At 38.2% G+C, this 24,326-nt stretch overlaps 1 protein-coding gene across 1 annotated transcript in view; it reads left to right on the top strand.

Moving 5' to 3' along the window:
• Positions 1-24,326, top strand: part of LOC127435317 (zinc finger protein ZFP2-like) — an 88,245-nt gene that overhangs the window by 1,146 nt on the left and 62,773 nt on the right. Inside the window, exons 2-3 of the mRNA XM_051688709.1 lie at positions 715-917; positions 17,443-17,535. Of these exons, the coding sequence (XP_051544669.1) occupies positions 715-917; positions 17,443-17,535 (296 nt within the window). The remainder of the gene's footprint in view (positions 1-714; positions 918-17,442; positions 17,536-24,326) is intronic.

The raw sequence follows: 24,326 nt of genomic DNA, 5'->3' as shown, positions 1-24,326 counted from the left end.
TTTTCCCAAATTCCATGTTTCTGTTGTATATTATCATTTAACAAAACTGTCCTATCATGTTAATTAATAGAATTTTAATAAAATGAAAACGAACGATTACTTTTCAACATACATTGCATTATTTTTTATGAAATGAAAAACTCACAGCACAATCTAAAACCCTAAATTTGACTTTTTAGTTTTTTAAATTTGTATTATTATTATTATTCCGTGTTTTAAAGTTAATTCCGTTTTTATGACTGGATTTGCCCTTCTGTGTTTTCTGCGGAAATCTTAGGGCCCTTGCATGTGCACGTCAAGAGCGCGAGTGTGAGGAGGTCAGGAGGTGCCTGCATGTGTATAACTCGATGCTGAAGGACTATAAAGTTCTAAACTCCTGAAGAGAAATAGTCCAGTATCTCGTAGCAGTCGTAGCACACACGCACCAACCACCTGTGTATGCACGCACCTTCAAATGGAGTATACTTTGAAAGTGTTTGACTGTACGCATATGCTAAATGGTCACATCAAAACCGAAGTATACTTTGGGCTTAAGCCTTAAAGTCCACTTGAATGTTGATCAAGGCCATGATCAGAACTTTATTATAGGACATGTGATAAGGTTTTTAACAATGAAACAGTTAAAGCAGTTTAATTTTTCCAAGATTTCTTCTTGCATCCATAATTTAAATTGTGTGTGTGTGTGTGTGTGTGTGTTTGCTCATGTCTGTATAGAATCTGTCCCGCCACTCTCTTCTCTACGTCTTCTGGTTCCTCCTCTGCGTCTCACATCTGCACTCATGTGGCAAATTGTTCAGGATCAGAATGTGGAGCAGTATGGAAAACTGGAGGAATTTGTTTCTGTGATGACAAACCTGGTGCCAGAACTGTTGAGTAAACGGCAGAGGGCAACTCTTATAGTAGGGCTGCGAGCAAAGGTAACATTCATTCATGGGCTGTATTTCTTGCTGCATTCAGTGTGGTTTACAATCCTGACAATATGGAATTTCTTGGCAGATACAGTGAACTGATAATCATTTGCTGTTATGGCCAATACCTGCAGTGCTGTGAAAAAGTATTTGCCCCCATTAGGGCTGCACGATATGGAGGTAAACTATGATGTGCGATACGATAATCTTATGATGACGTCATCAGGGCACGCAGAGCATTGGAACCCCCAACGCTAATAGTGGGAGAAAAAAAATTGCTTCAGCGATGCATCGCAGTTCTTCAACGAAGAATCGATTCAGAGTTCAGTTTAAACCACGGCAGTGCAGTGGCGCGCACCAGAGACATAGAGAGATGCTAGAAACATACGCCTGTTAGATGCACAAACACAGCTGTTTGAAGACTAACAAAAGTCTCACTAATTGTTTGAGACGGTGTATCAACCACCTGAATGAAACTACGATCCTGACATTCATTCACAAAACCATGCACATGCTCGTGACCGTGATTTGCACAGAATGGGATAAAACAGCTGAAAATAATGATGACACTGCGGTTCTGGAGACATGGGTGATAATTTTATCTTCAAATAATGTTTAGTCTCCTGCTTCCCAGTGCCGTTTCCCTCTTGTGTTCTCTCCATTTCTTAGGCTGTTGCTCATTGCTGGTCTCTCGGTCGTTGGGACAGTGCGCACGTCTGATAACTCGGGTTTAAAATACATCATAGTGTTTGCGACGGGGTCATGACACCTGAGACTTTATAGTCGCAGAGCAAACAGATGGAAGAGCGCATATGAAATGCTTGATAAATGTCTAAGGCAACAACCCCGCTATTTAAACCGCTTTACTATCACCTGTGCTGATGTGGAGAGAAGCAGATAGCTCATCTTAGACCAACAACTTAGGCATAGCATAGATTACCTTTAACAATTAAACACTATTAAATAAAAATGATTAACAATGTGTTTGTGTAATGTGACTCATTCAGATTTTTTTGAAAATAGCTGTTAAATAAAAATCTAAAAGGGGAAAAAAAAAGTTCAGATCTATCGGAGTGAATGTGAATTACTTGACGGCTTTCTTTTACTTTTCTTATTTTAATAATTTCAAAACAAATATTTATTTTATTACTTTTTATTCTTATTCCTTAATTGGTTTAAAGTTGTTTTTTAAAGTGTAAAGCACTTTGAATTACCATTGAAATATGCTATATAAATAAACTTGCATCACCTATTGCTAAAATAAATCGTGATGCATCAGATCATTTCCCTTTGAATTGTAATTAAATCGAATCATGAGGCCAGTGAAGAGTCACACCTGTACCCACGCCCAAATAAACTGAAGTTTCTTGGAATGAAAAAGGACCATCTTTCCCAGATATCACAAACTTATTTGTCTTTTATTCCAAATTGCATAAAGCATATAATGTGTAAAGTTTTACCATTAGCTTTGCAGAAGATATTAAAATTCATCTATAATTATTTGTAATTTTTTGGTAAAAAGCATATGAATATGAAGTTAATTGCACCATATTGTGGTATATCCTAAAATAATCAGTGTTGTAAAATATGTAATATTTTTGCTGTAATTCATGTTTGTGTTAATTTCAAACTTAGTTCATTCAATGTGGGACTGTTTTTTTTAAATGATTTCCAGAAGCGCTAGTCTCATCTTATAATAGCCACTTTCCCACCATCGGGCCAATAGGCAACGTCACACACCCTGCCCATTTCACAAGCAAGAGGGAAACTCAAGCTGAGGTATCGTGTTATCTAGTAATCAAGATTATAGAGTTTATATCGTGTGTAAACATTAGCTAGCAAGATAATTAATGTTGACAACTCACCTACTGTAACTGCCATGGTCCCAGGTGGTCTCTCCACTAAAAGCGGGATGATGTCCCAGCACACCGTCCATGATCTTGAACCATGGAAAGTTCTTCCTTTGGGCAACGCTTTGTCTATTGTCCATCTAAACGGATTTGTACTGTGCCGTAATTTGTTTTTTATTTTTATTTTTTCCCAACCTGTACTGTTGTGCGCTTGTGGCACGATGAAGCCCCGAAAGTGACAGTGGGAATGCAACTGGCCCTGGCACGCACTAGCACACACTCATTTTGCCCAATAGTGGAAATGCGGCTATTATTAGCTACGCACTAGAGGTCTTCTTGTGTCCTAAAATCTGTACCCGACCCGAATCACGTCTTACCCGAATCCGACATACATAAATTCATTTTAAAAAAAAAGAAAAACCCGACCCGAGACAGACCTGATAAAATTAGACCTGAGTCCGACCCTGCGGCAACTTTTTTCGAACCGACTGGACCATAGTGGAAAAGGCAGCGTCTGCACAGCCTGCACGCACCACTATCCAGGACGGTTTGGTAATTTACACATAGAAGCGCGGATTGACAGAGAACATAGAAGAAGGGGTATAATTACGTTTGGGATGTTGTATTAAAATGACTGGTAAACCCTACTGAAGTGCAATCGCTTTGTTTTTACAATCACTTAGTAGTGCAAGAGTTCCTGGCATATGCAGGGGTTTGGTAAACTGCACATAGCAGCGTGGAAAAAGTGAGATAATAACGTTGTCATAGAATTAATTAATATGTAGCCTATTTGTTATAAATAAAATTGTTAAACACCCAAAACGCATAATGGAAAGTTGGCATATTTAAAAGAATTCAGGTCTTTTCGGGTCTATTCGGTAAAAGCACATTTATTTAAAATGACCAGAGACCCGAGGCTACTAATATCAGTCCCGACCCATGTCCAAGGCACTCGTGAAAGTTTTGGACCCGAACCCACGCAGGTCTTGGATCGGACCTTGGGTTTTTGTATCCAAGTGGACCTGTGAAGACCTGTACTACACACAGCACAGAGTGAAAGCACAGGACAGTGTTGGTTACAACGACATATGCACAAATTTTGACACACTCCATCATTTAAAGGTGCACTCAGTATCTTTTTTCTTTGTGTCATCTTGGACTTACACTGACACCTAGTGGCTTGGATAGAGCATCATTTAAAATCAATAGTTCTCAGTTTCAGATGCCATGTAGAAATGTAGTATTCACAGTCAGCCATGATTACTTTAATCAATGAGTGAAAGTGTCAAATAACAGGACTGTTACTGAGAATAAGTGAGTAGTATTCTGCTGGTCATGTGATTCTAAAATGGCAGCCCACATGAGCGGAACCTCTCCATGTAGAATAAAACAGCTTTTATAAGGTTACTGATATGACTGGAGTCTTCATTTTAACGTGAGTGCTCATGATTTTATACATATATTGTAAAATTGCAATTCATGTCTTTAGGAGTTAAACTTCTTTAATGCGGAAAAAATGACTGAGTGCACCTTTAAGTCAGATTTAGTTTTTTTCAAACAATAAATGTTGTATTAATGCTCTTCAATGGTGCATGTGAGATTGTGGTAGCTGGCCATTCAAACAGAGCAGAGCACAATGCTCTCTCTCTCTCTCTCTCTCTCTCTCTCTCTCTCTCTCTCTCTCTCTCTCTCTCAAAAAAACAAAACAAAAACATGTACAGTATAACTTACTGAAATGTGTCTTCTCTCATGTAATCGCCCAGTCCGTTAATGTTGAAATGACAATGCCGAAAATTAAAGGGGAATATCTTGAGTCCTGGAACAGAGCTCACAGGATCAGCGCCTATGTACACTGAATGCACACATACCAAGTGATAAGCACCCACTGTATTCTCTGCTGTCTGCGTCGCCTTGAATGTTACTGTATTAAAATCATTCTGTTGTCACAAGCCCTTGCGATATGCATATCATGATATGTACATTTGCGATTATTTCAATAAATTTGATATATCGTGCAGCCCTAGCCCCCATCCTGATTTCTTCTATTTTTGTGTATATCTCATATTTATTTTAGATTTACAGATACTTTTTTTTAGGAATATTCGAAGGAAGTAATTTATTTGAGTAATCTTGTAGTACTGTACCCCACATAAAACAAGTACTCAATGCACATAAAAAAATAACACTATGACATGTACACGAATCTTTTATTTTGTTTTATTCACAAACGTTACGTAGAACGGTTTAAAAATAAGAATTTCAACAAACTATGCTTTTCTTTTGGAAAAAGAATTAATGCACAATATCCATTTATAAAAATGGAAAAAAAGGATTTAAATATAAATGGAAAAAACATTTGCACTCACCTGAAGATTACATAGAAACCAGCACTGACGGCATGAATGTAGTGCACATACAGTGGTGGCCAAAAATGTTGGCACCCTTGGTAAATATGAGCAAAGAAGGCTGTGAAATTTTTTTGCATGGTTTATCCTTTTGATCTTTCATTCAAAAAAATGACAAAAATCTAACCTTTAATTGAAGAAAAACAATTGAAATATCTCATTAAATATTTTTCTCCAAATCGCATTGGCCATAATTATTGGCACCCTTTTATTCATTACTTTTTCCAACCTCACTTTGCCAAGATAACAGCTCTGAGTCTTCTCTTATAATGTCTAATGAGGTTGGAGAACACCTGGCAAGGGATCTGAGACCATTCCTCCATACAGAATCTCTCCAGATCCTTCAAATACAGAGGTCCATGTTGGTGGACTCTCCTCTTCAGTTCACTCCACAGGTTTTCTATGGAGTTCAGGTCAGGGGACTGGGATGACCATGGCAGACCTTGATTTTGTGGGCAGTGAACCATTTTTGTGTTGATTTTGATGTTTGTTTTGGATCATTGTCCTGCTGGAAGATCCAACCAGGGCCCATTGTAAGCTTTCTGGAAGAGGCAGCCAGGTTTTGATTTTTTATCTGTTGGTATTTGATAGAGTCTGTGATGCCATGTAACTGAACAAGATGTCCAGGAACTCTGGCATAAAAACAGCCCCACAACGTTAAAGATCCATCACCACATTTAACCAAAACCATCTCTGGTGTTTGCTGCCAAAAAGCTCTTTTTTTGTTTCATCAGACTATAGAACCTGGTCGCATTTGAAGTTCCAGTTGTGTCTGGCAAACTGAAGATGCTTGAGTGTGGATGTGAGCTGTAGGTGATGTCTGATATATATATATATATTTTTTTTAAACTTTCTGACCCCAAGAACCAACTAATTTCTGCAATTCTCCAGCTGTGATCCTTGGAGATTCTTTGGCCACTTGAACCATCCTCCTCACTGTGCGTGGAGACAATATAGACACACATCCTTTTCCAGGCCGATTCTTAAGATCTTCAGTTGATTGGAACATGTGAATTATTGCCCTGATGGTGGAAATGGCCATTTTCAATGCTTTGGCTATTTTCTTATTGCCACTTCCCATTTGGTGAAGCTCAACAACCTTTTGCCACACATCAGAACTATATTCTTTAGTCTAACCCACTGTGATTGATGACTAAAGGAATTTGGCCTGGGTGTTACCTCATATTTATACCCCTGTGAAACAGAAAGTCATGGCTGAACAATTTCATGTTCCTTGTCACCCAGGTGCACTAAAAAAATGTAAAATATGAAGGGGAATGTACTTCAGATATATTTAGCTCATAAGAATTTCTAGGGGTGCCAGTAATTGTGGCCAACGAGATATTTCCCCTCTTTCAATTGTTTTACTTCAATTAAAGGTTAGGTTTTTGTGAATTGTTTTTTTATTTTTATGAAAGATCAAAAGGATAAAAAATGCAGATTTTTTTTTTTCACAGCCTTCTTTGCTCATATTTACCAAGGGTGCCAATATTTTTGGCCACCACTGTATATATAAACTCTGAGTCTACATAAAGGCTATCACATTTTTATCATTTCACATGTTATTATTCAGAAAAACAACTGCTGAAAGTTTGCTTTTTATAAAATGTGCTCTGCCGGTGTTCAGAAATTTAACACATACTGGTCTAATCACCTTCCAAGTTCCCTTTGCATTTTCTTTCCACCAATAAAAGCTGACCCTCATCTGCATGACTCCAACAACAACCGAATATAAATAGAGTAAAATTTAGTAAGAATCAAAATATTACAAGTGTTGTCACACTTTGCTTTCAAAAGCTCAGACCCCATTATATCATCATCTCTCATCCAACACTTTGATAACACACATCCACCGCTTCCCCCCCAGTGGACTCAATTGTATCTGGGAGATTTAGTGAGCGATTTAGAGGGAAAACAGTGTAATTCAGCGCTGCTCACGGCAGGCAAATGCGTAAAGGGAAATTAATTTGCGATATTCGAGTTAGTGTTTTTAATACTCAATGGTGCAGAACGAGTAGTCAATTAGTCGTGCACATCCCTAATAAAAAGTAAATTTATCCCATCAAAAAACAAATCAGTCATTTGAGACTAACAGAATTGGAACTTGATAAATATTTAAAGAAAAGGAGGTTTGTCCATGAAAACATATTAGTAGACAGTGTTTTCCCCAGCAGCGGTGCTGTTGTGCGGGTGTCCACGAGCCAGCAACGCCAGACCCGTATTAACGCACATTGGTGGAGGAATAGCTTAAAACGAGGGTGTCAAACTCAATTTCAGTTTATTTGTGCCCTCAAAGGGCCGGTTAAAAATGTAACACCAGCACCTGCTTTGGTAGCACTCATGCAGTTACCAATAATATTACATATTATGTGAAAAGAAATGCATATTTGACAATATAGCATTGATTTTGAGGTTGGGATGCAGATGAAAATTATGATATTATCAACAGTCAGTCTGTGGGGAAAAATGAACACCTAAAGTTTATAGGTTTACACTGAATTATTCTGACAGTGTGACTTAAGTTGGGTCTCCTTTACAGATTCCTTACAGATTCCAGTCATCTCTTGTAATTTCTGAAGGCAAGCAAAACAACGTACATTTTCCTACATTCAGAGAGCATTACAAAATAACACATTTTATACCGATGGAAAACTGATAGCTTAGTCCATAATAATTGTAAAAATGTGCCATAGTTCTTCCATAATATCCATAGTTTTAACAATAATATTTGTAATAAGACCATGGTAACCATAGGTAAAACCATGCATGGCTCCTCACTACCATGTTAGTAACTATGATTTAAAGAACTTTGGCACTTTTGTTGTAATTATAAACAGCATTCTAAATGTAAAAACTTTTTCTGACACAAATGCCATAGTTAATACAGTTTGTGCTATAAATCCATGGTAAATGTTTGTATGCGTTGTGATCTCAGAATTGAAAAGCCTTCTAATTTATGTTTTCTCTTTTCTTTGTCAGTGCCATTTAGAATGTGGTGGCTGTTTGTTTTAAACTAGTTTCATCACTGAGAGACATTTGGAGTTTTGCAACTGATAATTCTGTATTGCATTTCGCAATCCCCGGCACGCATCTCACTGGTTTACAAGCGCATTTAAAATAGTCTGTTTGATTGAGACCACACCACGAATGACCACACCTGTTCTGTGTAGCTGTGTCGATAAATGGTCTTGGTAGCGCTGTTACATTCCACTTTTGAAGCGAGCAAAATGCGCTCCAAAACATACGGTTAAGATGACAGGGGAAGGCTCATTAATCTTCATGAGGAAAGCGCTAACTGATTGGTCAGTGAGATGTTCCGATCCCATGCATCCTACGTTTTAGAAATTAGCTCGTGGGCCACATAAAATGAAGTGAGTCTGACACGTGAGTTATGCAGTGATGTCACTGTGAGTATGTGGGTGTATTTGTGTATGTATGTGGTGGGGTCTCTTTCGCAGTGTAGAAAGCGCACAGCTTACTGGAGCTGGCAAGCATTGTTACATCAAGAATATTAAATTAACCCAGTGAAATCTCAACTGCGGTGATCATAATGCAAATAGGGGAAACACTGGTAGAACAACAGAATGAATTTTTTGAACTTGAACATAATAGTGAAATTTTGATTAAAGCAGCAGACACGGGTGCAATTGTTGTCATGGATAAACTTAAAAATGACTGTGAAGTACACAGACAATTAACAAATAAAATTTTTATGAGAAATTTAAATGTAATCCTACAAAAAGTAACAAAAATAAGTTAAGATATCTTATGAAGGTGCTAACTCACAAAATATCTAAAGAATCAACATTTTTATACTAAATTAATTTCAATTTAAAGGGTCCTGAAACATTCCTCTTTCAGCTCAAGTCGGCCTCACAACAGTTTTTAAAAATGTAACTCAATTGGGCGTGGACAGCTGTGAGAACAAGGGCCTTAGTGGGTGGGGCAGGGCAGGGAAGGTGAGAGAGAGTGGGGCGAGCAATCTGTCAGTTGCCCGTGCCAGCTCTCACTAAATATCAAATCAATCAAATCAAATCAAATCCCTATATTGTCACACAACCATATACACAAGTGCAACAGTGGGTGAAAGTCTTGGGTGTGGTTCCAAGCAACAGAGCAGTATGACAATTACAATAAACATCTGATTTACACATAACACAGTTTACACATCTTGTACACAACACAATATACAATATACACAATAGACAGTATACACAAAATAAGAAGATTTATCGGATTGCTGATGAGAGGGGTCAACAGAGAATGGCCATACTGGTTCAAACTGACAAAGTCAACAGTAACTCAGATATCTGCCCTGTACAATTGTGATGAGAAGAATAGCATTTTGGCAGCACGAGGGGGACCTACACAATATTAGGCAGGTGGTTTTAATGTTGTGGCTGATCGGTGTATACACCGATATGAAATCATGTTTAATGATCCCAAAACAAATAAAAAATATTTAATCCACAAATTACACTGCCTTCGTTTAAGAAAATTTTTTTTTCTAATGTAGGCTATAGCGATGTTGGCAGATGTTATCCGCAGCCACTAATCTAGAGTCAGTTTTTTACGTTTCACTAATCGTTAAGGTGTGGATTTGGCTTTGGGAAACTGACCAGCAGGTATGTGCCATTTTATCCTGAAGCAGAAATTGAAAGCAACAGGCGGACTATTAAGTGAGATAATTCCGCTATGAAATTCTGTGTGCGAGAGCAGAAACTTTACCAATCAAATGCTCAGTTGTACAATGGAGGCATGAAAGCAGAATGCTCCACCTACAAGTTAGGACACACTGATCCGCAAGATCATACATGTTTATTAGTTTTGATGCAGGGATTTTTTTGTGTGTGTTCGCCGGGATTCAAGGAAATATGCTTTGCCAATGTACAGTATTAATAATCTTACATATTTAATTGAGGGTGCTCTAACGTTCACACCACCGCAGAACCGGGCTTGCATCTAGCTGGCAGCTGCACTCACGTGATTGCAAAATAACAAGATGCCTTACTACTTATCTGTTAATTTATTATCGAATGGTAGTGTAGCCTACTAGCTCACCTTTTGCTGTGCTACCATGTTCGCGTAAAATATCCTTGTGCTCTCAGGCAATGTGACGCTTAAGATTCCAAAGGGAATCTTTGCTAACTCTCACAGTCTCTCCACAACCTTTTGATTTCTTCTCCTTCCGCATTCTTAGCTTTGATTTTTACTTTGCATTTATGTATAAGGTTTGCAACTTCACTAAAATAATGTTTGAGCTCCATAACCTCAAGTCTATTGCTTATTTCGCAGATTCCCAAACCAGCATATCATGAAGCGCGTTCTGGGTTGAGCGAGCAGCACTGAGCAAACTGAGCGAGTGGAGTGGAATCTTCAAAAAGGCGCTGTCTGCTCAGGTGGAATTATCACCACTCCGCTCCATGCTCCGCAAACATGCTGTGCTCGGAATGACGGCAAAAACAAAAAACATCCAGTGAGCTGCCGTTCTACGGACGGAAATGTCTTGTTACTGAGAGAGGTCAATGGCGAATGGCAAGACTTGTTCAAGCTGACAGAGAGGCTACAGTAACTCATATAGCCTCTCTGTACAGTGAGCAGAATAGCATCTCAGAATGCACAACATGTCGAACCTTGAGGTGGATGGGCTACAACAGCAGAAGACTACGTCCCTTTCCACTTCTGTCAGCCAAGAACAGAAAGCTGAGGCTTCAGTGGGGCTACCATCATTGTACCTCAGCAGAAATCGAGACTCACCAGACCAGGCTATTTTTTTCCAGTCTTTAACTGTCCAGTTTTGGTGAGCCTGTGCCCACTGCAACCTCAGCATACTGATCTTGGCTGACAGAAGTGGAACCCGTCATGGTCTTCTGCTGTTGTAGCCCATTCATCTCAAGGTCTGACATGTTGTGCATTCTGAGATGTTTTTTGCACCATTCTGAGTAAACTCTAGAGACTGTTGTGCGTGAAAATCCCAGAACAGTAGTTACAGAAATACTCAAACCAGCCTGTCTGACACCAAAAATCATGCCACGGTTGAAATCACTGAGATAAAAATTTTTTTTTTCATTTTATGCATTGCACTGCTGCCTAAATGGATGCTAGTATGATTTATTGTGTTCACACAACTGATATATATATTTATATTTATTGTGGCGGAATGATCCGCCCCTCCGGCTCGTCATCGTCACCTCTTAGGGCCACCCTTCAGCCAGGCTCACGATGGGAGTTGGGCGGGAGAGCGAGAAGAGGTGCATAATTAATAAGCCTCGTTTGGTCAGTGGTGAATGAAGCACACCTGATGGGGATAATGCTTCATCACCGCTGTCTTTAAAACACAGTTCGCACCTCTTCTCGGGGAGCCGGCTTCAAATCTCCATGTGTGCACACTGGCATCCTCGTACTCCCAGGACCAGAGCTGGGAGGGTTCGGAGCTGGACGAGATGGTGTGCTGCCGGACCCGTTCCTTGGACCACCGGACGCATTGAGTCACTGGGGGTGAACAGCTCACGTTACCGCCGACGGGCTAGATGCTGGGCCGCCTTCCCCTCAAGCTTGCCGTGGGCCTGGGAAGACAGGCCGCCAGTGACGACACACTTTGGAGGGGAGTGTGAGCGGCCGATTGACCCAGCTCATGTCTGGACCATCCTATGGACTCTACTCCGCCCTTCACGGAGCCCCGTTTCACTGCGAGGATGCCAGATTCCCCCTTTATTATGAACACTATTCCCCCTTGGACACTTAATTACTGCTTTTGGACATTTTACGTTTATTATTATTTCCAATAAATGCCTCTCCGAGGCTTGACGCCACACCCACTGTGTCTGTCTCTTGCTCACCCTGCCACAATATATATATATAGATAGATATATAGATAGATATACCTATATTTATTTTATATATATATATATATATATATATATATATATATATATATATATATAATAATAGTATATACAGTGCATTCAGAAAGTATTCAGACCCTTCATTTTTTTTCACATTTTGTTATGTTGTAGCCTTATGCAAAAATGCTTTAAATAAAAACATTTTCACATCAGTCTACACTCCAAAGCAAAACCAGAGTTTTGATAACTTTGCAAACTTATTAAAAAGAAAAAACTGAAAAATCACATTGACATAAGTATTCAGACCCTTTGCTGTGACACTTGAAATTTAGCTCAGGTGCATCCCATTTCTCTGGATCATCTTTGAGATGTTTCTACACTTTGTTTGGAGTCCACCTGTGGAAAATTCAATTGATTGGACATGATTTGTAAAGACACACACCTGTCTTTATAAGGTCTCACAGCTGAAAATGCAAATCAGAGCAAAAACCAAGCCATGAGGTCAAAGGAACTGCCTGCAGAGCTCAGAGACCAGATTGTGTTGTGGCACAGATCTAGGGAAGGCTACAAAAAATATCAGCTGCATTGAAGGTCCCCAAGAGCACAGTGGCCTCCATAATTCTTTAATGGAAGAAGTTTGGAGCAATGAGGACTCTTCCTAAAGCTGGCCGCCTGGCTAAACTGAGCAATCGGGGAGAAGGGCCTTGGTAAGAGAGGTGTTCAAGAGCCCGATGGTCACTCTGGTTGAGCTCCAGAGATCATGTGTGGAGATGAAGCTTGGAATTTGCAAAAAATTGTCTTATGTGAGTTATTTATTTCAGCTTTTATTTCTTTCATCACATTCCCAGTGGGTCAGAAGTTTACATACACTTTGTTAGTATTTGGTAGCATTGCCTTTAAATTGTTTAACATGGGTCAAAAGTTTTGGGTAGCCTTCCACAAGCTTCTCACAATAAGTTGCTGGAATTTTGGCCCATTCCTTCAGAAAGAACTGAAAGAGTCAGGTTTGTAGGCCTCCTTGCTCGCACACGCTTTTTCAGTTCTGCCCACAAATATTCTATCATATTGAGGTCAGGGCTTTGTGATGGCCACTCCAATACCTTGACTTTGTTGTCCTTAAGCCATTTTGCCACAGCTTTGGAGGTATTCTTGGGGTTATTGTCCATTTGGAAGACCCATTTGCGACGGAGCTTTAACTTCATGGCTGATGTCTTGAGATGTTGCTTCAATATATCCACATAATTTTCCTTCCTCATGATGCCATCTATTTTGTAAAGTGCACCAGTCCCTCCTGCAGCAAAGCACCCCCACAACATGATGCTGCCACCTCCATGCTTCACGGTTGGGATGGTGTTCTTCGGCTTGCAAGCCTCACCCTTTTTCCTTTAAACATAACGATGGTCATTATGGCCAAACAGTTCAAATTTTGTTTCATCAGACCAGAGGACATTTCTCCAAAAAGTACGAGTTTTGTCCCTATGTGCACTTGCAAACTGTAGTTTGGCTTTTTTATGGCAGTTTTGGAGCAGTGGCGGCTTCCTTGCTGAGAAGCCTTTCAGGTTATGTCGATATACGACTTGCTTTACTGTGGATATAGATACTTGTCTACCTGTTTCATCTTCCTGTTTCCTACCTGTTTCCTCTTCCAGCATCTTCACAAGGTCCTTTGCTGTTGTTCTGGGATTGATTTGCACTTTTCGCACCAAACAACATTCATCTCTAGGAGACAGAATGCGTCTCCTTCCTGAGCGATATGATGGCTGCATGGCCCATGGTGTTTATACTTGCATACTATTGTTTGTACTGATGAATGTGGTACCTTCAGGCATTTGGAAATTGCTCCCAAGGATGAACCAGACTTGTGGAGGTCCACAATTTTTTTTCTGAGGTCTTGGCTGATTTCTTTTGATTTTCCCATGATGTCAAGCAAAGAGGCACTGAGTTTGAAGATAGACCTTAGAATACATCCACAGGTACACCTCCAATTTACTCCAATTAGCCTATCAGAAGCTAAATTAGGCTTGACATCATTTTCTGGAATTTTCCAAGCTGCTTAAAGGTACAGTTAATTTATTCTGACCCACTGGAATTGTGATATAGTCAATTAAAAGTGAAACAATCTGTCTGTAAACAATTGTTGGAAAAATTACTCATGTCATGCACAAAGTAGATGTCCTAAACGACTTGCCAAAACTATAGTTTGTTAATATGAAATCTGTGGAGTGGTTAAAAAATGAGTTTTAATGACTTCAACCTAAGTGTATGTAAATGTAACAGGTAAAGGATGGGCAAGGAGGAGGCAGGAACTGGCGGAACAATAACAAACTTTTAATGCATAAATGAACTTAAACAATGAACTTAAAACAACATAAAACATAAGCGAACACAGACACGCATGCAACGTGGCCGCATGCGTCTCTCTCGAACCGGCTTCTCCGGCTGCCCCTTATCTCGCTCTCCCGCTGATCAGCTGATTCATCACAGCCCGGCCACGCTCTCCTCCTCGTCACAGTAAACTCCTGACTTCAACTGTAAATAATATTGGCATAAGTTCGTGATGTAAAGCCAGAGGAGGATAGGCCATCTAAGCGAACATTAGCACAAACTAAGGCCTAAATAAAAATAATTTGTATGGATAATTTTAATTACATGTCTCTCAGTCAAACTCCACTGGATGATTATTTGAAATGATACTGTTGAAGACTTGGAAATGATGGAGAAACTCACTTTTTACCTGAATTTTTTTCATGTATCATGTTGTCATTGTGGGTTGCCTTGTGACAGTTTCATTATTTAAATTTTCCGGTGTGAAGCATGAATATGCGCGAGTGCTGCGCGTTTCTGTTTCGACTCTTCTACTCACCGTATGATTGACACGCCTGATGTAGAGTGCGGCTTGAAAAGCAGATGGGGATATTTGACAGCTGCTACTAGTGGTGGGTCGTATTGTGCCAAGAGTTAATAAGCCCTAGTAAGCTCAAAAAACGCAGAGTGAATGCTGAAAATAAGCCCACGCAACTCGCGACTACCCATATTTGCAAGTGATATTTTACATTGGTGTGCATAAATGGGTAAACACTATTTGTAGTGTGTGCTTTTCCCACTGTACTCCCAGAAATGTTGAATTATTTCCATTGCTGACTTGTGGGATCCTTCCTGTGACGTTTGTTATCCGGTCTGTTCACGCACACGCGCACTCAAAAAACTGTAAGAAAGGCGTTTCTGTGTTTACATGGCCAGATAAGCTGCGTTCTCCAGGAGAAAACTTGGTTTGTTAAACTACTTTCTCTTAATCCCTTAAATGCCGCAAGGAAATCGCAGCTTTTTGCAAAAACCCTGGAATAAACCGTTTTCTTAAGTGCACGTAAATGTGGTCAGTAATGACAATTTTAGTTTTTGGGCGAACTAAGTTGAAGGTTGATCAACTGTGAAAATAAGAGTAAGGCAGTGGAGTCATTTTTCGAACCCAGGCATTCATGAACTTTGCCCAGCCTGGGCTGTTAGAGAAGTGTAGACCTTTTGGTTTGGGCTCTCAGATAACAGGCTTGGATTAAGTGGGAATGTTGAATTGATCGTTAGTAGTGGAATCAGATGTTCTGTGAATTATATTCCTAAGCCATATGGTCCAAAAGTTCTAGGCAAAAGGATAGTGGAAATTTGAACTGATGGTGGCACTATTAAGTTTGAGTGACACTCCATGCTTGGTCTGGGGACATTTCAGAGCCTCTTTCAGTCTTAAAAATGTATTTCCTTCATACAGTTCTAGGGGCTGCCATAGACACCAAGTCAGATAAATAAAATTAAAAATCATTTTTTTATATATATGTATATGTGTGTGTATATGTGTGTGTGTGTGTGTGTGTGTGTGTGTGTGTGTGTATATATATGTGTATATATGTACACTACCAATCAAAAGTTTTGAAACACTTGACTGAAATGTTTCTCATGATCTTAAAAATCTTTTGATCTGAAGGTGTATGCTTAAATGTTTGAAATTAGTTTTGTAGACAAAAATATAATTGTGCCACCATATTAATTTATTTCATTATAAAACTAAAAACATTTTTTGAAATTGATGACTTGGACCGAATAATAAAGAAAAGCAGCCAATAAGTGCCCAACATAGATGGGAACTCCTTCAATACTGTTTAAAAAGCATCCCAGTGTGATACCTCAAGAAGTTGGTTGAGAAAATGTCAAGAGTACATGTCTGCAAATTCTAGGCAAAGGGTGACTACTTTGAAGATGCTAAAATATAACACAGTTTTGATTTATTTTGGATTTTGTTTAGTCACAACATAATTCCCATAGTTCCATTTCTGTTCTTCCATAGTTTTGATGACTTTACTATTATTCTAAAATGTGAAGAAAAAAAAATTATAAAGAATAAGTGTTTCAAAACTTTTTAGTGTGTGTGTGTATATATATATATATATATATATATATATATATATATATATATATATATATATATATATATATATACTGTATATATTAGTACTGTGCAAAAGTTTTAGGCACTTGTGAAAAATGTTGCATAGTGAGGATGTCTTAATGCAATAAATAGTTTTCATTGATCAATTAACATCATACAAAGTCCAGTAAACATAAAAAAGCTAAATCAATATTTGGTGTGGCCACCTTTGCCTTTAAAACAGCCCCAAAAGGTACACCTGGACACAGTTTTTCGGCTGTTATCTATTTTGGCTGTCTCAATTGCTTCTGTCTCTTCATGTACTCCCAGACTGACTTGATGTTCAGTGGGGGGCTCTGTGGGGGCAATGCCATCTCTGTGGGAGTGCCCTGTTCTTCTATTCTATTCTTTTCTATTTGCAAAAGTAATGTTTGGGAGTCTAAAATGTATTTTTCCTATTGACACACTAATGCTGAAGATATACAGTAAATAACCATCTTAAGACAAATGTTTTTGTGACGCATCTTAAGTGTCTAATAGATAGATATATAGATGATTTGAAAAGTTGAAAACCAGGACATATTTCCATCATAGACAATGTTCAGCAATGGTTGCACCACATTGTTTTTCCAAATCAGTCAAATGTACTGCCAAAAGAGTTGGCCACCTAAGCAAAACAGACATTATTCCCACACAAGGACATTATGAAATTAATCAAATTATAGATTTAAAAAAAAATAAAAATGTCAGTATCTTTTTGAGGTCATACCACATGATGTTCAATTTGGAGAAAAAAAACACACCAGCAGTTTAAAAGTTGATTATTTTCCAAAAAATAAAGAGTGGAAATGACTTTCAACATGTACCCAGAGGTCTTTTTGAATGCTGGACTTCTGGTCCTTAAGCACTTTTCAAAAATAAAGTCACAAAATGGCCATTTTGTGTCAGCTGCACCACATGAAAACATTTAATAAAACAAACCTCTTGAGACTGTACTGACTGTAATGAATCTTTTTCTAGATGATTCTTGAGATGTGTCGAGGTGAACTTCCAGCAGACCTTCAGACCGTCAAATCACACATTCACCGCATTCAGACCACTGATTTATTAAAGGTATGCAAAGCTTGGATGATGTGTTTTCTATATAGTCTTTTTTTAAAGCTGAAGTTTTTAATTTCTGTGCCACCAAATGAAATTGCAAAAATTAACATTTTCAAAACAGCTTTCTGAATACGCTGCTGTTGCTATCTTCCATTGATCAAACAAACAGATAGACCCACCCGCAACTCATGCCATTGGTTGAGTCCGTGTTGTTGTGTCTCATAAAACGGGTCGCTTAAAGCCAGTATGAAATGAAAATTCACCCTATCTGTTTTCTAAATGCATGTTATTGATCATATTGTGAACGATTCATCCATGCATTATTTGTATTTTTTTACCTCGTAATCTTTAATCCAATGTAATAACTCGATCTTCCGGTGAAATGACAGACTTCTCTCTGGTGACGTATTCAGGACTTCTCCAATCATTTAGTCTGCTTAAACCCTGCCCCTTTCTTATAAATACCACAGCCTTACAAGGGGTTTAACGGTTCTCTGTAAAAACAAAAACAAACAAAAAAAACGTTTGCTCCGGTTCATCTCTAGTTTAATAACGCATCTGGATCATACAGTTTGGCGAAGAAAATAAAGCGCTAAATAGACGTGCAATTGTAACCTCCGCTAATGCACCTTTATGGCTCTGTAGATGGACACACTTTGCCTGTGTTTCACGTGGGCCAACTTTCTACAGAGAGAAGCTGTCCTATTAACTGTTAGTATGTTAAATCAGTTGATGATATCACAGTTCTGCACGTGTTAGTTGGCAAAATGGCAAGCGGAGGAAACAAGCCTCCTCGTCATTCAAGTCTCCTGTCTGGGAATTTTTATTTTTTTCGCAATCAATCAAAACAGCGATGATCAAAAAAACATTTACAAAACAGGCACTGTTTGCAGACATTGCTCGATGTGAGTGCCGTAATACTGGTAATACATCGATATTTGATTAGCTATTTACTCCGACATCACCCGAGGATATACAGTATAGCACGTGGTGAGCCCGAAACTGCACACAAACACACTTCCTTCCGTCTTTAAGCAGGCACTCTGTGCTAGTTCGGACAGACATGAAACAAGAACTAAAGAGCTTGGGTTCATAGCCAAAGTTATGTTGCCCTTACTCCATTGATGAAGATTTGGGATTTCCGTGTATGATTAAAATACTCGAGTCGCGTTACGACATCCATTCTCGTATTCATTTAATAGCAAGTTTATTTCTTCTATAGTGATGTACAGATTCTGAACGTTGAATATACGTTGAGTTTGAAATGCACTTTATATTGATGCATGTCACGTAATAATGCAGGTATTAATTTAAAATGTTGAGTTAGTAATTAGAGAACATTTTTATTTTTTAGTAAAGGACCCTAACGAAAATTAACCAGGGTTTTATATAGTAATATTGTAGTAACCATGACTGTAATAACAAGGATTGTTGTCTCCATGGTTTTCTTAGCAGAAATCATGGTTTTGATAGAATTAACCATGGTTTTATGTAGTAATTCTGTAGTAGCCATATTGTAACCATGGTTTTACTATAGTAATATTGTAGTAGCCATGACTTAAGTAACAATGACTGCTGTCACCATTGTTTTCTTGGCAGAAATCATAGTTTTGATACAATAAACCATTGTTTTACAACAGTAATACTGTAGTTTCCATATAGTAACCTTGATTTTACTATAGTATTGTAACCATGACAGTAACCATGTTAATTTTGTGGTTACTATGATTTTACTACAAATACAATGTTTAAACTATGGTTACTGTAGTAAAACCATGGTGATTTGTAGTGAGGGGAAATCTCTTGAAGTGTCTGTTACCAAATAGAATATTTTTACTTTGGATTTGGCAGTAATATTTGTTTTCTCTTAACATAACAAATACTGAACCGTACCGAATCCGTGACCCTAAAACCGTGATACAAACCGAACCGTGAGAAATTTGAACCATTACACCCCTAAACCTTACGTAGAGTTGAACGAAGCATCAATCGCATGTTGGTGAAGATGGCAAGGTGTATTTTCATCTGTTTTCCTTCAAAACTTTTGTTCCTTAACCCAAACTTCCTTGGTTACGGGTCAGCTGGCTTGAATTTACATTTCGAATGAGCAGGAATAATGGCGAATTCGTGGTTGTGTTCGAGACATTTCACGCCTGAATTGCTGAGGTGATCACTAACGAATACAGTGCTTCGGATGCCTCTGGAGTTTATATATATTTTCGAATGCAGTTATCTTGGGATGCACAGCACCAGTATGTGTTTTTTTTCCTTTATATTTAGTGTATTGTGATTCAAAACGTTAAAATATGGTTATCTTTTACTCACTCATTTTTCAACGGCTACAGCCTCTTCGTAAGCAAAGACCGCGATGTGCTTGTGTGTTTGTTGTCAGTTTGATCATAAATGTGTTGAGATCGCTGCTCAGTTTTACAGATAACTGACTCTGACTCTAGCAGCACAGTGGTAGGGGTGTGTGTGTCCACTGCAAACTGGCATTCAGATCTGCCTCTGTTCCGCTATGCAACGCCCATATTTTCACAATCCGATCAACAACCAATGGATAAACTCAAATCCCTACCCTACATTTTTTTTCTGTTCAATAAGCTGTTTCACTCGGAAATACGTCAATACGGAAGTGAAGTCGGTCGCAACTTCCGTTTCATGCCGACAGAGGAATTCTTATAGCACCATGAAGACGCACTGTTACGTTTTCGAGAAAATCAACCTAACTTTAGGCTTACTTTGCAGTATTTGTCTCTGCATATTAAGCTGCGATAGGAGAAAGTATTTTAACTCAGAAAATGTTACACACTTCAGCTTTGAAAACACTCTTAAATTAAGGTGAGCAGGGGGGTATTCCAGAAAGCAGATTTAGTGACTACCTGGGTAAATTTACTGGATAACCTCAGCTTTTGGTTCCAAAAATAAAAGTAACTTTTAGGGTATGTTAGTAGCCATAGCAACTTACTCTCTGAACATAACCTGCCCCAGACCAGGTTATGCTCCAGAGTTAGTTTATTTCAGGTAAATGTCAGTACGGTTCAGAGATTGTCGGCACATGCGTGACCTTTTGATAGTGACACAGTGGGCATGGAAGCTCAGATTACGCACAGTATTATACTTTTAAAGCATTATTATGATATTCAGCAATCTGTACTTTACCTCACAAATCTTCTGCTCTGCATTTCCAGTTTCACACACACCGCTGGTTCAAAGGTGAACAAATTGTGCTTTTTTTTAATTTTTTATGGGAAATGTTTAATATTGTAATACGGAAACACATTGGAAAGGCCACCACACACTGTAAAGAGAGGGCTTTATGTACTATGTTTAGCCATTCAAATAAATTATTTCATGAAATTAATATTAATATATCTATAAATATCATATAAGGAAATTATAGAACCCATATTCTTTTTACAATTCCTTCAGTCAATAAATGTTAATATTTTATCAAATTACATTCCATAGTATCAATATGCAGGTAATGTCTACCAATTCAAAGCTTAAGCAATAATCCATCATTTTTCTTCACTAACTAGATAATAAATATGTGGTAATTTCATGGCCACCTCTATAGTATAGATGTTAGAGATTTGATTTCTCATCACTTTAATTCATGTACATAAAGAAATGCACACATTTTCAGACTTGTTCATTGTACTCTATTTTTTGAAAACTTAAATGAGACATGCTGTCATTTAGAGTAACCCACAGTGTCCTCCCTTAGCTGGTGGTCAGGTGATTCAATGAAAAGATGTATCTTTCTGATGCTCAGCCTCCTCTTCTCCATTAGAAGTAGATGGTCCTTCTCTAAATTATTTTTTTTTTCTGCCTTTTAATATCTACCTTTTACATTTTCCTTTACAACTAGGAAGAGATGAGTTACTTTCCCTAATGTTGAGATCATGAATAGATATATAATGTATAATCAGACATATTATATTCATTTAAAAACAACATAATTTCATTCAGTACCAAGTTGCTGGAGGCAGATGGATCCTACACGAGACTGCCCAGCCATGGCATTTTAGGAGACATACAACAAGCAAGTTTTAATGCCACAACAAATAAGCAAAGGACATATAACTCTTTGGGCCTCCCATCATTCCCCACCTCTGTTACAGCAGATCTTCATCTTATAATGCATATGAATAATCATGTGTGGCCTAATGATAAGCATTACATTAAATCTGTGGAAAATGATGGCAACTTTGGGAGATCCTACAGTTGAAAAAGGGTCTATTAATACAATGGAACAATCAGCAACTGTGGGAAATAGAAGATGAAATTATGCTAATTCAAAGATAGTTTCAGAAACCCCAATGTTAAACTGGGTAGCCTACATCAAATTGTATTAAAAATAAAAGTTCACATGACATACTGTAAAATAAAATTTGCATGCACAGTACATGGTAAATACCAGTCAAATTAACCTTAAAATAAAAAATATTGGAATAGCCTATTATTATAATATGAATAGAGTATGCATTTTAATAGTGCAAACAAAAAACGTATTGGTGGACCTATTGAAAATGAATGTTGGTGAGAGAAGTCTAATATAAATGTTGAATTAAGCTTTTACAAGTATGGTAAAATGTTATATTTAAATTAGTTGGTAACACTACAATAAGGTTGCATTTGTTAACATTAGTTAAAGAGGCCCTATTATGCTTTTTGGGATTTTACCTATCCTTCAGTGTGTAATATAGCTGTTTGTGCATGTAAAAGGTCTGCAAAGTTACAAAGCAAAAGGGAGTTATTCTCTCCCACAGACAACACTGCTAAAGAACTACAAGAAACGGTATTGTAGTCCAGCCATTTCTTCAGTAAAGTATCTACGTCATAATGTAACACACTTGCATAATACTTGCCTGCCAGGATGAGTTGGGTTAGTGTTGTCGCCATGTCGAGAAGACGCTGTTTTCTTCACTGGGAAACCACAACCTCTTTTTTTTGGACTTCCAAAGGCAGACGAATTGAAGAATCAGTGGTTAAAATTTATTTTAACTATCTGGCAGTACAACCACAACCAATGCGGGATTTTCAAGACTGTTACTCCTGAAAGATGGTGCAGTTCCCACTTTGTTGGGACAATCTGGCACTTTAGGATCACAACCTGTAAGTATGCTTGATTATTTGTGGATTTACCTGCTACCGAGAGTTCAAATGAGTTTTGTGTTGTAGCTATGGTGTACACTAGGGGTGTAATGGTTAGAATTTCTCACGTATCACGGTTTAAGGGTCACGGTTTCGATGCGGCTCAGTGTTTGCTTTGTAAAAAAAAAAAATATATATTACTGCCAAATTCAAAGAATAATCTATTTGGAAAACACTTTAATAAGTTTGCCCTTAAATAACAATCATTGTATTACAACACTAACCATAGTTTAACCATGGCATTTGTAGTAAAATCATAGTAACCACAATATAAACATGGTTACTGTTGTGGTTACAATATATAGTAAAATCATGGTTACTATATAAATACTACAGAATTACTACAGCATACAACCATTGTTAATTTAATCAAAACCATGATTTCTGCTCAGAAAACCATGGTGACAGCAGTCATGGTTACTACAATATTACTATAGTAAAACTATGGTTAATTTTTGTCAGGGTCCTTAACTAAAAAAAAAAAAAAACATTTTCTCTAATTACTAAATAAACATTTTAACTTAATACCTGCACTAATACGCTACATGCATCAACATAAATTGCACTTCAAACTCATCTCAACATATCCAATATTCAGAAGCTGTACTTTACTATTAAAGGAATAACCTTGCTATTAGAATGCATACGAGAAGGGATGTTGTGATAATGCTGCTTGCGTATTTTAATCATACATGGAAATCCCACATGAACACCCCAAGTGCTTTAGTTATTGTTTCACGTCTGTCTGAATTAGCACTGAGTGCCTGCTTAAAAATGGAAGGGAGTGTGTGCAGTTTCGGCTCACCTGCGGCTCTTTCCCTAGGTGATGTTGGCGTAAATGTTTAATCATGTATCAATGTATTACTATAACGGCACCTTAATGGCATTAATCAAAGCGCATTATTGACGCTAATGATCGATTACAGCCACGTAAGGAAACAGGAAGAACTTGCGTGCATGTTTTAAATGAACCCTTATGTGCATTATTGACATAGATTACCAGTATACAGCATTCGTGTCGAGAGATGTCTGCAAACAGTGCCTGTTTTGTAAACGTTTTTTGACCATCACTGTTGTTATTGACTGCAAAAAGAAAATGTTCCCAGAAAGGAGAAACGCAGGGGGGTTCTCTATCAGCGTTTCGTTTTCTCCACTTGCCATTTTCAACTACTCTCAACACTTGCAGAACAGTGATGCCATCAAGTTGACCCACATGAAACACAGGTGGAGCGTATCCATTCAGCATTAGCGGAGGTTGTAACTGTGCCTGTCTGTTTGACGCTTTGTTTTCTTGACCAAAACTTGTGCTCCAGATGCGTCATTAAATGTGATGTGAACCGACTGCGGTGCCAGTGCTTCCCGAACCGTGGCTGGTGAACCGTACGTTTTTTTACCGAGAACCGTTACACCCCTAGTGTACACCCAGTGCACAACTTTAGGCCTCTGCTAACCTGCTACATAATGTTATTGTGTTGAAATAGTTTTGCTAATCAGCTGCGGGCCCACTTTTACCTACAATTGTGTAGATACAGATTGTTTGTTGTTCTTACTATCATAAATAGTGATCAAGTGTGGAGATGGATTTATTTTTGCATACCGTCATTTTACGTCTGCAATCCACAGTAGTGCTCGGCTAACTTGCT

Source organism: Myxocyprinus asiaticus, chromosome 45, assembly GCF_019703515.2.
Source record: "Myxocyprinus asiaticus isolate MX2 ecotype Aquarium Trade chromosome 45, UBuf_Myxa_2, whole genome shotgun sequence".
Classification (NCBI taxonomy): domain Eukaryota; kingdom Metazoa; phylum Chordata; class Actinopteri; order Cypriniformes; family Catostomidae; genus Myxocyprinus; species Myxocyprinus asiaticus.
This window is presented reverse-complemented; position numbering and strand designations above follow the sequence as displayed.